General features: G+C 37.6%; 1 protein-coding gene across 1 annotated transcript; it reads left to right on the top strand.

The window, feature by feature from the left end:
• The first annotated feature begins 9,411 nt into the window (after positions 1 to 9,411).
• On the top strand, positions 9,412 to 9,981 carry LOC120768724. The gene has a single exon (XM_040095496.1). The coding sequence runs from the start codon at positions 9,412 to 9,414 to the stop codon at positions 9,979 to 9,981; it is 570 nt and encodes a 189-aa protein (XP_039951430.1).
• The last annotated feature ends 7,081 nt before the right edge of the window (positions 9,982 to 17,062 follow it).

Below are 17,062 nucleotides of genomic sequence, written 5' to 3'. Positions count from 1 at the left end.
GGTGTCAATCTCCACCCCCAAGTATTTAGCTGAAGGGGATAGAGATAGTGTTGTACCGTTTAGGACGGGAAGTTGACACTGCTGGATTTTGGTTCTGCTTACGAATAGCATCATTTCTGTTTTGTTAGGGTTATCACCTAGTCCGTTGTTCTTAGCCCATAGGTTTAACCTGCGTAATGCTCTTTTCATAATCTCACTGAATGTAGAAGGGAAAATGCCTGATACCAACAACACTATATCGTCTGCATATGCTACCGCTTTCACCCCTTCACCGTTTATTTGGAGTAGTATTTCGAACAGTGTAACAACCCGTATAAGCGGGGAGAGGACCCTTCGGTTGATCGGTCCTTTATGTATGCATGTTGTGACTCGATAACTTATTAGCCATGGTTTTATTATATGTAAGTCCATTACCCTTTCTTGTACCTTCAGCATAAAGGATAGGTCCAAAATCCTTGACATTATCGTGTGTTCTTCTTCCTGGTTTTGGTGGAAACTTTAATTATTTTCAAACTTTTTGGGACGTAAGACATTTCAGGAAGTTTCCTAATCCTCCACTATCTGTTTGAGGCCTTTGGCAATCTTACCAAGTATAAAAACTGTCTTCTGATACCGGTTTTTCCTCAGTTGTTTCGGAGTTTTCCAGAGGCGAGTAGTTCGTCTTCATCGGATTCCGATATGTCGAAGCAATTCCCATAATCGTCGCTATTATCATCCAGTTGGTTGCTGTATTAGTTCTGTCCACGTCTGCCACGTTCTTACGGACACAGTTATTGAGGCAGCTGCACAACTATATAACTGTGTCCAAAAGAACGTGTGTATTATTATATTTGACAGACGTCGTTTGCAGTCTGTCAGTCTGTCAGTCTGTTCAGCACTTCACTCTTTGACAAAGCGTGAGTTTCGGCCATGCGAAAGATGCGTGTGAAACTTGTTATTATGAATGTATGTACATATATATGTGGCACGCATTTGCTTTCGTAAGCATACAGACAAATGTGCCAAGAAATAATATACATATGTGTGTATGTACATACCAGAGACCTGCACGATTAAGGTAGGCATCGTACGATTACGTTACTAAGTAACATTTCTGACGATTACCACGATGCGAAGGTAACATTGCGCATCGGCATCGTGGCATCGTACGATTACTATCTGGTATCGTCAATGGCAAATGAAACGAAGTACATACATAAAAGCAAATTCTTGTGATTTTTCTTTCGTATTTATGTACCTTATATTAGGAAAAAATTAATAAAATTCTCTTCATTTAAACATAAATTAATTCAATATAACATAACATAACACAACATAAATTAATTCAATAAATAAAAATAAATTAAATATATTTCGTTATTTTCGATCAAAATAAGCAACGAATTAAAAATAAAAAATATTTAATATGAACTAAATTTTTTTGTTGTGAATGCAAAAATAGAATGGCGTCCAGATTTTCTCCTTTCAAGTTTGTTCTTCTTTCTTCTAATATACGGTTTGCCAAACTAAAACATCTTTCGCTTGCTGCACTAGACGCTGGAATACATAAAATTTGTCGTGCCAGTCTAGCCATCAATGTAAACTCATCTTCATGACGCCGCCACCAATTCAAAACGCAATTTTCTGTATAACATGCATTTTTGTATATTTTAATCTGCATATTTTTTTGGCTTTCACAGCCAGTCAGCAAATGAACGTCTTTATATTTTGAAAGCATATCATCCCCGATACAATACTTCATTTCTACACTTTCAGATTGAGAATCTTGAGGAATTTCCGCAGACATGCTCATTGAGATTTTGTTCAATTCCACTTTCTCTAAATTATACACCTCATCACGTTCAAACTCGCTTGAGTACCGCATCGCTTATATAGAGCCTTATCACACACGGCAACTTTTGTTGCGGCAACTCTTAGTTTATAGGCGAGGGGGCGACGAGGAGAGGAGAATCGCGCCGAGTTTCCAGTGTTCAGCAACTCCCTTTGTGTTCTTATTCGTAACAGTTCGCTGCGACGTTTTTCGGCATTCGTGTTCTTTCTTTCGTAGTACATAGTTGCATTTGCGTATATTTTTTTGAAATTAATATTTTGAATATATTTAAAAAATTTAATTTCATCTTTTGGTAAGTAATTTGCAAATATGTATACAAATATACATAATATAATATTAATATTTTAGAAAATGGATTATGACGAAAAAATCGAATTAATTAAAGATATTGTGAAATGTATGGAGGAAGCCATACAAATTGATTCAGACGATAATAAAAAGGGTGATATATGTTTGTTTTAATAAATAAAATGTATTTCTTAATTGACAGAGCTGATTAATATATTTGATAGAGTGGCCCAAATACCTATAAGGAAAAAGAAGAGACAATGGGTTAAAGTAAAGTGAAAGAGAATGAGAAAAAAACTCGAGCAGAGTTGCGCAACACAAGTTGCTCGTGTGAAGGTAATGGGCGACAGCAAAAGAGAATCGCCCGAGAATTAGCAACTAAAGTTGTCTCATGTAATCGCAAACATACTGGCCATAGAAAAGCAGCAATCTTGTGAATTTTGTCTGGACAGAATTTCGTATCAAAAATATTATCTAAACAGTTTGTAAGTAGAGATCGGATTTCATTGTTACTTTCTTCATGTAGCAATTTAAACAACTTTTCTTTTAGGATATGCATATGTAGTAATACTAAATGTATAGTTGAATTTTTCTCACCTTCCAACAACAATGTTAGATTTTTGATTGGTTCTAATACGTTTGTTATCCTGTCCAATAAATATTTTTCAATTCCGAACAAACGATGTGTTCCGCCAGATTTCTCTAAAATATCTTCAATAGCATTGAAATTTTTGCGAATAGAGCACAACATTTCAAATTTAGTGTTCCATCTGGAAGAGCACTCTTGCTTCACGGTAGTTTCAAGCATTTGGTTTCTGCCTGTTCGCTTTAGATTTTCGACAAGAGACTTACATTTTGTTATCAAATCCATAACATTAGGAGCACAACTTTTAAGTGTTTCTTTATCGAATGTGTGCTTCAAAATATTCTAATTCGGAGGTAAACAAAATACGGCTAAAAATATAAACATAAACAAACACACTATATGTCGTACAGTTGTGCTTGTTGAACACACAATTTAACATACTTCTTAAGCTGCCATTTATCGGTACTAATATTATAAAGCTGAAGAGTTTGTTTGTTTTTTTGAACGCGCTAATCTCCAAAACTACTGGTTCGAATGGAATAATTCTCTTTGTGTTGGATAGTCCATTTATCGAGGAAGGCTATAGGCTATATAGCATCACGCTGCGACCAATAGGAGCGAAGAAACAGTGGTAAATGTGTAAAAAACAGGGGAAATTATTTATCTTTGAGGGCTTCCGTTCCTTGCGCTGCGAAAGCGGTTCAAGATACACAAAAGTTATGTATGAAATAATTATTTCTCTTTTAATGATCTAAAAAAAAATCTGTGAATATCGTTTTTTTGATAACTAATTTGGTCGAAATTATTTGTTAGAGTTGTATTAACATAATAATATTAATCTTTATCCAAATAAATGTGTTGTTCGGTAATTCTTTTGACATAATATTCAGTTTACGTAAATATCAAGTGCAGGTAAAAATAATTAGGTTCCTGATTATTAATCTTACATTTCTTTTTTCTACATTCTTTTTATTCATTTTCTACGTTCTCTCTTTGTCACTATAATTTCTAGAAAAAGAACTCAGCTTTTTCGGCAGACTGCTACTGCAAAGCGGCTGCGAGTTTTGGGCAGCAATGAAACTGAGGATGAGAATATGCATAGGTTGGGTACTTAACGAGCAATCATGAACAAAACCGTGCTAGGGAATCGACCGTTGAACGTTCGCAGCGTCTAGCCTCACAAAATTGCCGAACTTTGGCGAACCGACAACGAGAATCAAGCGCTGAACGATCTCAACGTTGGGCCTCACAGAATTCCCGAACTTTGATTTTAAAATTATCGTCAAATATGAGAGCCCATTTGGGGGGAGGTAGTATAATTTTCCCTTCAAAATTAGTTTTAGTAGGAGACGGGAAAACACCTCATTTTCAAAATAAAGTTTAAATTGACCGTGATTTAGGAGTAAGAGTAGGTAACATTGAGGATTTAATATCAAAAGTTTACCCTGACATCAGCGAAGTAGAAAATAAAGATCACCAATGGATGTGTCAAAGGGCAATATTGGCGGCGAGAAACAGTAGCGTGGACGAAATTAATGACATAATTTTAAATAAACTTGAAGGAGATATAGTCACATACACATCTATTGATAATGTAATGGATCAAGAACATGTGGTCCATTACCCACAGGAGTTTCTAAATTCTTTGAACCCAAGTGGCCTTCCTCCACATTCCCTTAAGCTAAAAATAGGCGCCCCAATAATTTTACTTAGAAATCAGAAACCACCGCAGGGGCAAACATTTAAACACGTGGGAATCGATTTACGCCAAAACTGCTTTCACATGGCCAATTATGTGTCGCGTTGTCAAGATCAGGTTGCGGAGAAAATCAATATGTTCTTCTGCCACCAGAAAATAAAACAAAAAATATAATTTACGCAGAAGTTCTTTGATAACAGAAATTGACGCGGACGAAGATAAAGGCGAAGCCCAAAATCAGTATTTCACGTGGACGAAGTCGACGGCACAGCTAGTCTACTATATTGATTATAAAAATTTGAGCTATTGGAAGTCGCTTTATAAATTTTTTCTGAAATAATATCCTCATTATCTTTCATTCTACTTAAAAAATCGGGTACTCAATTTTCATACTTTTTAAAATATTCAATGTCAAATTGGAATTCTCCAAGTTTAATTAACCATCTTTGATGTCGAGCTGATATATCTTTTCCTTTGTATTTAGAATGTAAAACTTTTATCTTACTTTAACTTTTATTATTATGTGGAATAAAATAAATAGTACTCCATATTATTGGAGGATAGAGTCATGAGTGGAAGTTCACGCAAGTGAGGAAAGTTCTCTGATCGCCATTCACTTGGGAGTGGCCAGAAACGATTATTTTACATATGTATGGCTCAAGCAGCTTACGACTTCCAGCCTTTGGCCAAGTATCCTCTGCGTAGCCTAAGAATATCCGTTTGAAGGCGAGCTAAAGTGAGAAGCCGAAACATCCCCCACACAGTAAATCTGAGGAACATTGACCGGAAATAACAGCTTCTGATATTTTATAGAGATAAGCTTGGTCTGTGCTAAGTTGGGTCGGATTAATAACCTCAGAAGGTAATTGGCAGGATGGAAAACTTTCAAATTTGACAACAGGCAACTTCTCACAATCAGTCAGCAGTTTACCTATGTCGCCAGAGAATGTATGTATTAGGACTCTTTGAGACACCATCTATGTGTTCTAAAAGAGCACGAAATGGAAGTTCGTTGAAATGTAGAAGACAAACAACCCACGGTAATGGCCTACCTATTCTTTCTTCTAGTTTCCGAATGATTCCACCTTTCCAATCTGTGTTCGTGTTGGTGCCATCAGCTCCGACAACTTCTAGATGTTCCACATCAACTGAATTGTCTTGTAAATGTTGCCATATAGCTTGCGTCTCATTCTCAGCTGACCCGGAAGAAGAGGTGACGTGGCCAAAGTCATGACAACCAGGTTCCGCTATAAGAGAAATATGTTCCTCTTTGACAGTGTCGCGGTAGTACTTTTCACCTTCGCTGACTTGTGTAAGTGTATTGTCTTTGCGGCCGTCAAAATACAGCCCATATTCAGAGTCAATACTTTCGGTGTTTTGGAGCTTAACTCCAACACTTTTTTTTGCACGACTAATCTTGCATTTGTCAGTGACAAAGCTAGCCTGATCCTCTGTTATCGTACCTGCTTTCTTGGCATCCAGAAAAGCAGATGAAACAATCAAGGCCGCTGCTCTATCACTTACTCCGAATCTTTGGGAAGCTAAAGCAGTATGTTTTAATACTAGTGTGTTTTGTTTGGTTTTAGAGGATGGAACAGAATATTCATCATCAGCATCGTTTTTGGAAGAATCCATGTGCGATGCACCTACATTGTTGTCGTCTGTATGAGAGTCTGGCTGATCTGAATAGTCACGTGTTCTAGCTGATACTTTTCTGGTAAGTGTTGATCTTGAATGACGTTTTGAAAGCTTTTCTTTACGTTCATTTTTCTTTGTAATCTTTTTTGTTTCAGGTAGATCAACACTTCCAATGCGACCGATTCTTCTGGTTCTCTGGTCCAAGAGAAATGGTTGTTCATTGATAGGAACTTTCCTTTCCTTTGGACAAGTGCAACAAGAAAAATAAATGCATTTACAAGCAGCGATGTCAAATAATTTTCCGGCAGAAGAGACAAAGTCGTCTCTTTTAGAGCTCAAACCTATTGGGTTCCTTAAAAACATTTGTTTAAAAGACAGAAATTTCTTATGGTATGTGGTGAGCATTTGTACAATTCTGGTGTGTGAAACTATCGGAATAGATGACTTTTTGAAAGTATTTTCAACCTGTTCACATGAGCTATGAGCGTTCTGCAGCATCCCACATCACATCACCACACATCACGTCACGTCACAACACCTCATCACACAACAGCTCACAGCATACCCCAATACACACACACGCATCAAATACCGATCATTACTACAACACTACAACATAACAACCATACGATTATTAACGAGACGACTCGTAATGTCAGCACCCAAATCATCAAAAGGGATGGCTCCGACCGGGATTCCCTCTGATCCGTTTCATCCGTAAGGCAAGACAATCGTCCGCGATATTCAGTTTTCTTAATTTTTAACCGCAACCATCACCGCAATTTCTTTCTTTTTATCAACTCGAAAAGTGCCGTGAAGTATCGAGTTCGCCAACAGTGTCCAACATTGGAATTTCGATACATACAATAAATAAGAATAAAATAAGATTCTATTATGATACTACAGTGAAATAAATATTTTATAACGTGCGAAAATCAGTGCTTTATTTTCCAACTCATAGGTATACTATAGAAAGTAAGTATACCATTGGCACCCGTTCCTAAATGGTCCTTCGAGCCGGAATTTGCTAACAATTTACATACAATATCAGAAATTCGAATCCCTCGATGGGTAAATTTCACCCCTAACATTAACACAGAATTACACGGTTTCTGTGATGCCTCTGAAAAGGCATATTGCGCAACAGTTTACGTACGCACACAGTACGATAACAAAATATCTGCACACCTCTTGGTAGCCAAAGCCAAAGTTGCACCTTTGAAGACACTCAGTCTGCCACGGCTTGAACTGAATGGTGCTCTTCTGTTAGCAAAATTAATTTCCATAGTCCAAACCCATCTCAAATTAAACGATCATAAAATGTATCTTTGGTCAGACTCAGAGATAGTTTTAGCATGGTTAGAAAAACCACCCTATTGCTGGAAGACCTATGTATCTAACCGAATATCCCAAATTTTAGACTTAGTTGGCCCAGCAAAATGGCAACATGTTGCAAGTGCGGATAACCCAGCCGATCTTGGGACACGAGGTTGCAAGCCACTGCACCTCACCAGCACTACACTCTGGTGGAATGGTCCAACATGGCTAACAGAATCACAACAATTCTGGCCAAAATCTCCCGCTCGTAATATAATACCGACGGAAAATCGGAAAATTGAAAATTTTCATATTACTCCAGAAGAGGATGATATTCTCCATCGATTTTCGTCATTTCCTAGAGCATTAAGGGTAGTCGCTTATATGACCCAATTCATTCAAAGACTTAAACAAAAAATGAAAGGAGCACCAAATGATCCTTGCGTACAGCTAACGCATTCCGACTTGCAACATGCCAAGGTCAGTTTAATACGATATACACAAACTCGCTATTTCAGCAAAGAGATATCAAAGTTGCTTGAAAAGCGACCTCTCGAAAAGGGAAGCTCTCTTCTCGTCCTAAATCCATTCTTGGACTCTAAGGGATTAATAAGGGCAAATGGAAGATTTACGAACTCCAGCCTTAGTTATAACGAACGACATCCCATCATTATTCCAGAGAAATCCCGTTTTACTTACCTATTTCTATCATATCTGCACCAGCTTACACTGCATGGTGAGCATCGCTTAATGAAACAAATGGTCCGTAAAGAATTTTATATACCGCGACTAAAGCCACAAATCAAAAGGACGATTTTCATGTGTAAACCATGTACTATGTACAAATACAAAATGCGTACGCAGATCATGGCAGCTTTACCACCTGAACGCTGCAACTATGCTCTACCCTTTACCATCACTGGGGTTGATTTTGCTGGACCTTTCCAGACAAAGGACTCCATGTTAAGGTCTTCTTCGTTTAGAAAAGGATATGTGGCTGTCTTTGTATGTTTTACGACAAAGGCAGTACACCGCGAGCTTTGTTCAGATCTGACTACTGCGGCTTTTCTTGCAGCATTTGCACGCTTTGTCGGACGACGCGGATTTCCTTCAAAAATAATGAGCGATAATGGGAAAAACTTTGTCGGAGCCCAAAGAGCAACAGAGAAGGATTTTATAAACTTCATGAAAGAAGTCTCCCCTGAAATAGTTAACAAATATGCACCCCAAGGGATCGAATGGCAGTTTATACCTCCATGTTTTCCACACATGGGTGGACTTTGGGAATCAGCAGTAAAAAGCTTTAAGTCCCATTTAAAGAAAACCGCTAGTAATCATAAATTCAATTATGAGGAGTTTACTACACTACTCACTCGTATCGAAGCCGTATTAAATTCAAGACCCATATCGCCCCTCTCGCAAGATCCCTCCGATTTCACAGCTCTTACACCAGGTCATTTCCTCAGAAGAGCTCCTCTTCTCGCCATACCTGAGACAGAAGGAGACTCACTCACTTTAATAAATCGATGAGAAAAAATCAAGATTCTCCATCACGAATTCAGCCACAGATGGAAGGAAGACTATCTCAAAGATCTCCATAAGAGATATCGATGGAAAACGGCCCAGAAGGACGCCAATGCAGGAGAATGCGTCATCATACAGGACGAATGCCTTCCTCCAACAGAATGGCGGCTAGGCCACATTGAAAAGGTTCATCGAGGGTCAGATGGTCACATAAGAGTAGTTGATGTTCGAACACAAACCGGCATATTAACTCGACCAGTCACCAAACTGTGTTTTCTTCCAAACAGCGAAGAACACCTTCAAGATAAACCGCAAAATAACTCGCAAAATTAATCGAAAAATAATAAATCAATTCCGCAAATTCGAAATTAACCCGCGTTATAATCCGTACACAAAAAATAAATTCAAACAAGCGCGTTGAATATCAACTTATTATACATATACATATGTATAGATATGTAGCTACAACAACTACATTCTAATATTATAAACAAACTCAATTTAATACAATTTTATATTCCCATAGAAATGGACGTAGAGGAGACCCAAACCACCTCCAACACCATAAGGTCCGAAATCGCTATTCCCAAAGCGTCGGCTGCACCCGTTGCCGCTCCAAGGACCAGGGTTATGCGAACACCGCCATCCGCCGAAGCAGTCACGGAGATGAGAGAAAAGCAGCTATTGGAGCCACAGGGGCCTCCATGTTGCAGCCTGTGCCATCGCCCACACGCCCTGAAACGATGCACCATTTTTAAGAGCATGAAACCCGCTCAACGACAACAGATTGCAAGAGCCCATGGGCATTGCATGGCCTGCCTGGCAGATGACCACGCCACCATAGAGTGCTGGGCCGACGGCGCCTGTCAATATTGCCAGAGGCCCCATCACACTCTATTTCATCGGTTTCCCCGCCGAGCCAATCCGTCGGAAAGTAGCACCAACACCCGTACCAGACCTCGCAGCGATCCTATCCGGCGCCGACGACGCACCCAACCAATCACCACACGTACACGGCCATCTCCGCCACGCCACGCTCATCGCCATCGGCAACAACGACGCTCAACAGGGTTGAGCGCTGTACTCAGTACACTATAACAGCTGCAACGGCTCCTAGCCGATTAATTCGACTTGGGGGGCCGGGATGTTCACATGAGCTATGCGCGTTCTGCAGCATCCCACATCACATCACCACACATCACGTCACGTCACAACACCTTATCACACAACAGCTCACAGCATACCCCAATACACACACACGCATCAAATACCGATCATTACTACAACACTACAACATAACAACCATACGATTATTAACGAGACGACTCGTAATGTCAGCTAATATTCACCACCCAAATCATCAAAAGGGATGGCTCCGACCGGGATTCCCTCTGATCCGTTTCATCCGTAAGGCAAGACAGTCGTCCGTGATATTCAGTTTTCTTAATTTTTAACCGCAACCATCACCGCAATTTCTTTCTTTTTATCAACTCGAAAAGTGCCGTGAAGTATCGAGTTCGCCAACAGTGTCCAACATTGGAATTTCGATACATACAATAAATAAGAATAAAATAAGATTCTATTGTGATACTACAGTGAAATAAATATTTTATAACGTGCGAAAATCAGTGCTTTATTTTCCAACTCATAGGTATAGTACTATAGAAAGTAAGTATACCATTGGCACCCGCTACTACAACCTTTTTTGCAACTATTTCTGACACCTCTTTACTCCTAGGTTCATAGTTGTCGCCTCGGAGTCGCCCTATAAGAAATCTTTCAAACTGATAATACAAAAGAACATCCTGGTAAGTAGGTAACACAGCACTTCAGACAATTCCCACCATCGGTCAGCAACTCAGTACGAAACTCGAAACCCAGCAATAGCTGACGTCGCATCAGCAATATTAGCGTGACCCGTAAAAATTGTAAATAGTGTAATAAATCGTAAAATTTGTATTTAGTCTTAAGACAACATTTTAATAATAAAGACGCGCACGCGAGTCCGCTATCCTTTTTTTGAAAGTCATAACCATAAACAAATGGTTTAATTGGCGCTCGAGCAGGGACCGCGCTCGAAGGTAGTGAAAGCCTAAAAATTAAAAAGGAAGGCTACGCGAGTGAGTAAAAATTACAATACCGAGTAATACACAAAAGCGGCTACCGGAGCACCAAAGGATAAAGAATAATAACGTCGAAGGACCAAAGATATCCTGATGGGAAGCTGCCCCCTTACACCGGACTGAAAGCGTTAGGATCCGATAGGAAGGGAACGCACCCTCCACCACGTGCGCAACGAGGGACCCAAGTAGGACAGCAAACGGGACGACACCCCTTGCGCCAGGAGGCTAGATATAAGTAAGCATATAGATTAAGAAATATTAAATTAATTAATTAAAAAATTAGGAAATTTATAAAACATTTGAAAGTGAAAAGAAAAGAAATAAATAAAGTAAGCCAGAAATTATACCTGGAATGTCGAAAATTTATGGAAAAAAAATAGAGATATTAAGTTTAATTGAAAATAAAAATTATATTTGAGAATTTTAAATTTTATTCAAAAAATTGTTATTAAACTTCAAAACATAATTATTAAGAAGAAAACTAAAATTTTATATAAATATTTCATAAAATATTGAACGTAAGTGAAAGTGAAATTAACTAATTGAAATTGTGAAATTTAAGTGCATATAAAATTACAAATAATCAAAAGGGCGTAAAGCGATAAAAAAATAATAACTCCTACTTTTGCAAACAATTAACTAAAAGAAGTTTTGTACGCAAAAGTAGTATAATTTAACCCAATTCTGCGATTCCTACCCAAAGGACCCTCCAGGATAAAAGAGTAAAACCAGCTACTGGTTTTCAAAAACAATAATATCCTCAAAATATCCAATAAAATTATGCCAACCAATCCCATACGACCCATACGACCTGCTGGGCTAAACGCACCCACCGCAGGCAATACCCAAACATCCCATCCTGTTCCAAATTCTGGCGAAATGAATCTGGAACAATTAACCAATATTATAAGTGGTGTGGTCACAAACATTTTAAGACAAGAAGGACGAAACATAGTCCAAGCTGCGCTTAATCCAAACGCAAACCTTGCAAACTTAACTGACGTGACTATAGACCCTACACTGACAAACAACATCAACGACCTAGACAAAATTTCTGATGTGGTGAGATGTCTTCGTGAATTCTCTGGGAATCCAGGAGAATTCAGTTCATGGAAGAAAAGCGTGGACAGAATTTTGGAAATATACGAACCTCAAAGAGGATCGCCAAAATACTACGGTATCCTTAACGTAGTAAGAAACAAAATCGTGGGCAACGCAGACATTGCCCTCGAATCATATAACACACCTTTAGAATGGAAGGCTATTTCAAAATGCCTTACTCTCCATTACGCCGATAAAAGGGACGTAGGTACCTTAGAGTACCAAATGACGTCATTAGTTCAAGGTAACCATACTATTCAGGAATTTTACCAAAGGGTATATTCGCACCTATCTCTCATTCTTAATAAACTTGGTTGCATGGAAATCGGTGCTGAATCCATGCATTTACTCACACGAACTTATCGTGACAAAGCCCTTGACACTTTTATTCGAGGACTGAATGGCGATTTGCCAAGGCTCCTTGGCATGAGAGAACCCGTAGACCTCCCTCAAGCTCTTCACTTATGTCTTAAGTTAGAAAACCAAAAATTTCGTTCGCATTACGCGATCAATAATAATCCCCATGTTAGAAAATCTCAGGACTTTCGCCCACCTCTTCCGCCTAAAAAGGCCACCAACGAATTCTACCCACAATTGGCTTACATTCCTAAGCCATATCTAAACCGAACTACGTGCCTCAGCAACGGCAACAACCAAATTTTAACTATAGCAATTCAACATCCCGCTAGGCCACAACCCCCACGTCCTTTCGGACTTCCGCGTCCAGAGCCAATGGATGTTGACCATTCTCTACATACAAAAGCGGTTAACTATATGAATAGAAATGCACCCAATAACCAAGCTTGGAAACGACCGTCAAATTGCCCTCCACAAAGGAACTTCCATATAGAAACCGGTAGAGAAGATCTAAATGACCAACAAGCCACATATGACCATCATGAAGAACAAATCTTGACATCGACAAACGTAGAATACGAAACAATGTTAAACAACGAACAAATCGAACAACTAGTTCAAGAGAGTAGCCAACCTGACTACATACATATATATTAATTTTTTAGGATGAAAAGTTCTTCGTTGCCTTATATAGAATTTAGAACGAAGAACGGAAATTTTTTAAAAATACTTATAGATACAGGATCAAGCAAAAATTACATACAACCACAACTTGTAGCAAAACCAATTCCTAATGAAGAATCTTTTTTTGCATATTCCATAACACGAAAGATTCAAATTACCCATCATACAATAATTAATCTAGCTCAAACAGATAACTCGAATTTGAAATTTTTTATCCTACCAGGACTGAAATCTTTTGATGGTATTATCGGAAACGATAGCCTCAAACGCCTCAATGCAACTATAAACATTCGCGATGACATAATTAAATTCGGTAACGGTAAAGAAATAAGAATAAAACAGAAGCTTTCTCCTACAGTAAACAGTATTGACGTAAGGACAGAACATATGACACCTTCTCAAAAATTCCTCATTCAAAAACTTGCAAACAAATATTCTCAGTTATTTTCCGATCCAAATGAAAAACTAACCTACACTACTACCGTAGTAGGCGAAATCAGGACTTCTTCAGGTACACCCGTTTACACCAGATATTATCCATACCCTATTGGCATGAGGGAATTCGTCATCAAGGAAATCCAAACCTTACTCAAAGATGGCATAATAAGACCATCACGTTCTCCATACAACTCACCAGTTTGGGTTGTTCCAAAAAAATTAGACGCCTCCGGCGAAAAGAAATTTAGACTCGTAATTGATTACAGAAAATTAAATAATGTTACTATTTCCGACAAATACCCCATACCCGAAATAAATGAAATTATTGCGCAATTAGGAAATAATAAATATTTTTCCGTATTGGATTTAAAAAGTGGATTCCATCAAATTCCTTTAAAAGAATCTGACATTGAAAAAACAGCCTTTTCTGTCAATAATGGCAAATATGAGTTTACACGACTCCCATTCGGGCTGAAAAACGCTCCTTCTATATTTCAAAGAGCCTTAGATGATATTCTAAGAAACTATATAGGTAAAATCTGCTATGTCTACATTGATGACATAATAGTTTTCGGCGAAGATGAAGAAAGCCATCTCCAAAATATTGAACAAATATTTCGCACTCTCAAAGAAGCAAATATGAAAGTTCGACTGGACAAGTGCGAATTCTTCCGAATTGAAGTCGAGTTCCTAGGCTTTATTATTTCCCCAAGTGGTGTAAAAACCAATCCTTCAAAAGTTGAAGCTATACAAAATTTCCCATGTTCGAAAACTTTGAAAGATCTTTCCTTGGCCTTTCCGGCTACTACCGCCGCTTCATAAGAGATTATGCTAAATTAGCACAGCCCTTTACTTCGCTCTTAAGAGGGGAGGATGGACGCATTTCAAAAAATGCATCCTGTAAAAAGCAGATAACTCTCAATAGCGCAGCACTAGAAGCCCTCAATAAAATAAAATCCTCACTCGTTTCAAAGGAAGTAGCTCTAGCATATCCTGACTTTAATAAAGATTTTCACCTCACCACTGATGCATCTAATTATGCTCTCGGAGCAGTTTTAGAACAATCAGGCAAACCCATAGCATTCATATCCTGTTCGCTAAGTAAAGCCGAAGAAAATTACGCCGCAAATGAAAAAGGAATGCTGACAATAATATGGGCACTTAATAGTTTCAGAAGTTATTTGTATGATTCACCCAAAGTAATCATTTTTCCAGACCATCAACCCCTAACCTATGCATTAAGTAATAAAAATTATAACGGAAAAATGAAAAGATGGAAATGTATCCTCGAAGAGTACAATTACGAAATGAAATACAAACCAGGAAAGACAAACGTTGTAGCTGACGCACTATCGAGACCTCCACAGACTGACGTTAACGCCCTAACGACTACTGACCATAGCGACGAAAGTTCCGAACATCAGCTCATCCCAGCTACTGAAGCACCCATAAATGCCTTCAAAAATAAACTATTCATCTTAATCGGTGACATAGATAACTATACGTTTGAAATACCATTTCCCTGTTTCCATAGACATACAATTACAAAACGAGAATATTCGACACAGGACATTATAGACATATTTAAACAACACCTTGACCCAGCATTACTTAACGGTTTATACACTACAGAAAGCTTAATGGGAAAAATTCAGGAAATATATCCACTTCACTTTGCAAATATCAAAATTAGATTCACACAAACCCTACTTCAAGACATCGTGTCAGAGACAGAACAGGAAGAAATAATTATTAAAGAACATCAGAGAGCACATAGAAATAGTCGCGAAAACAAAACACAAATATTACAGAAATTTTACTTTCCAAGCATGCATTCTAAAATCGAAAAAACAGTTAAACAATGTTCCATATGTCGCGAGCATAAATATGATAGACATCCTCCAAAACCACGGTTACAAGAGACTCCCATTCCTCAGTTTCCAGGAGAAATCGTACACATTGATATTTACTCGACAGAAAAAAGGCTAATACTCACGGCCATTGATAAATTTTCAAAATACGCACAGGTTAAAATTATACAGTCCAAAGCAATAGAACATATAAAAAACCCAATAAGAGAATTAATGATCTCATTTGGAATACCAAAACAAGTAATAGTAGATAACGAAAAATCTCTCAATTCAGCCACAATATTAACTTTACTAAAGGACCAAATGTCTATTAACGTATATACCACACCACCCTATAGTAGCACTAGTAACGGACAAGTAGAAAGATTCCATAGTACACTTTCTGAAATAATGAGATGTTTAAAAGCAAACAACATAGGAATAACGTTCGAAGAATTATTATTCAAATCTGTGCAAGAATATAATTCAACGATACATACAACAACCAGAAACAAACCCATCGCCACATTCTTTGGGAATAGAATTTTTACCGACCCGCAACAGTTAGAGCAGCAGAGAAACGAAAATATTATACTACTTAAGGAAAAACAGGAACAAGATCTTTCTTACCATAACAGCAAAAGATCAGAACCTAAAGAATATTCCCCAGGAGATATAATTTATGCAAAAATAAATAAAAGACTTGGTTCAAAACTAACTCCAAAATATAAAAAAGAAATAGTATCTGAGAATAATAGAACAACAGTTAAAACAATGTCAGGACGTATAATTCACAAATCTCTAATAAAAACTTAACTATCTATTTTAGGAACAATGGATCTATCCAAATTTATAATTATTTTCACGGTGATTACATCTTCACCAGCAGATGTAAAAATTTTGGACTGCAGTAAAGCTCAACTCATTACAATAGACAACGGAAATGCAAAAATACAGGACGGAACACTTAGACTAATACACCTCATTGACCTAGACCGTTACGAACATTTCCTGATAGAAACTTATAATGACCACTCAAGTCCCTAAAGATAACTTCCTTTATCCTATCCTCAAACATGAAACTACCCAAACTTTTGAAATCCTCAACACCCTTAAACCGGTAGAAAACAAAAAGAAGAGGAGATCAATTGACATATTAGGAACGGCATGGAAATACATCGCCGGATCTCCTGATCATAATGATCTTAATATTATAAATGACAATTTGAATAATCTGAACCAAAATAATAATAATCAAATAATTATTAATAATTTATTTGAAAAACGTATAAATAATATAACAAATATTGTCAATAAAATGTTAAATACCATAAAAAAAGATAAAGACACTATAACAGAAATTATGATAAATTTACAAAACATGATAAGATTGATCAAAGAAGAATTAATAAATATAAAATATGCCATCCAATGGGCAAAACAAAATATAATTAACTCAATACTTTTAAGCATTGATGAAGTTAAATTTTCTATTAATAAACTAAAGGAGGAACAAATGCCTTTTAAAACTGCCGAAGAGGCACTGAAATTCTCAAACATAAATGTACTAAGCAAAGATATGACGATTCTATATATGATAAAAATTCCGTTAACTTTTTATGAAAC

This window comes from Bactrocera tryoni, chromosome 2 (assembly GCF_016617805.1).
Source record: "Bactrocera tryoni isolate S06 chromosome 2, CSIRO_BtryS06_freeze2, whole genome shotgun sequence".
NCBI lineage: Eukaryota > Metazoa > Arthropoda > Insecta > Diptera > Tephritidae > Bactrocera > Bactrocera tryoni.
The sequence above is the reverse complement of the archived record's forward strand: the minus strand, read 5'-3'. Positions and strand labels throughout refer to the sequence as shown.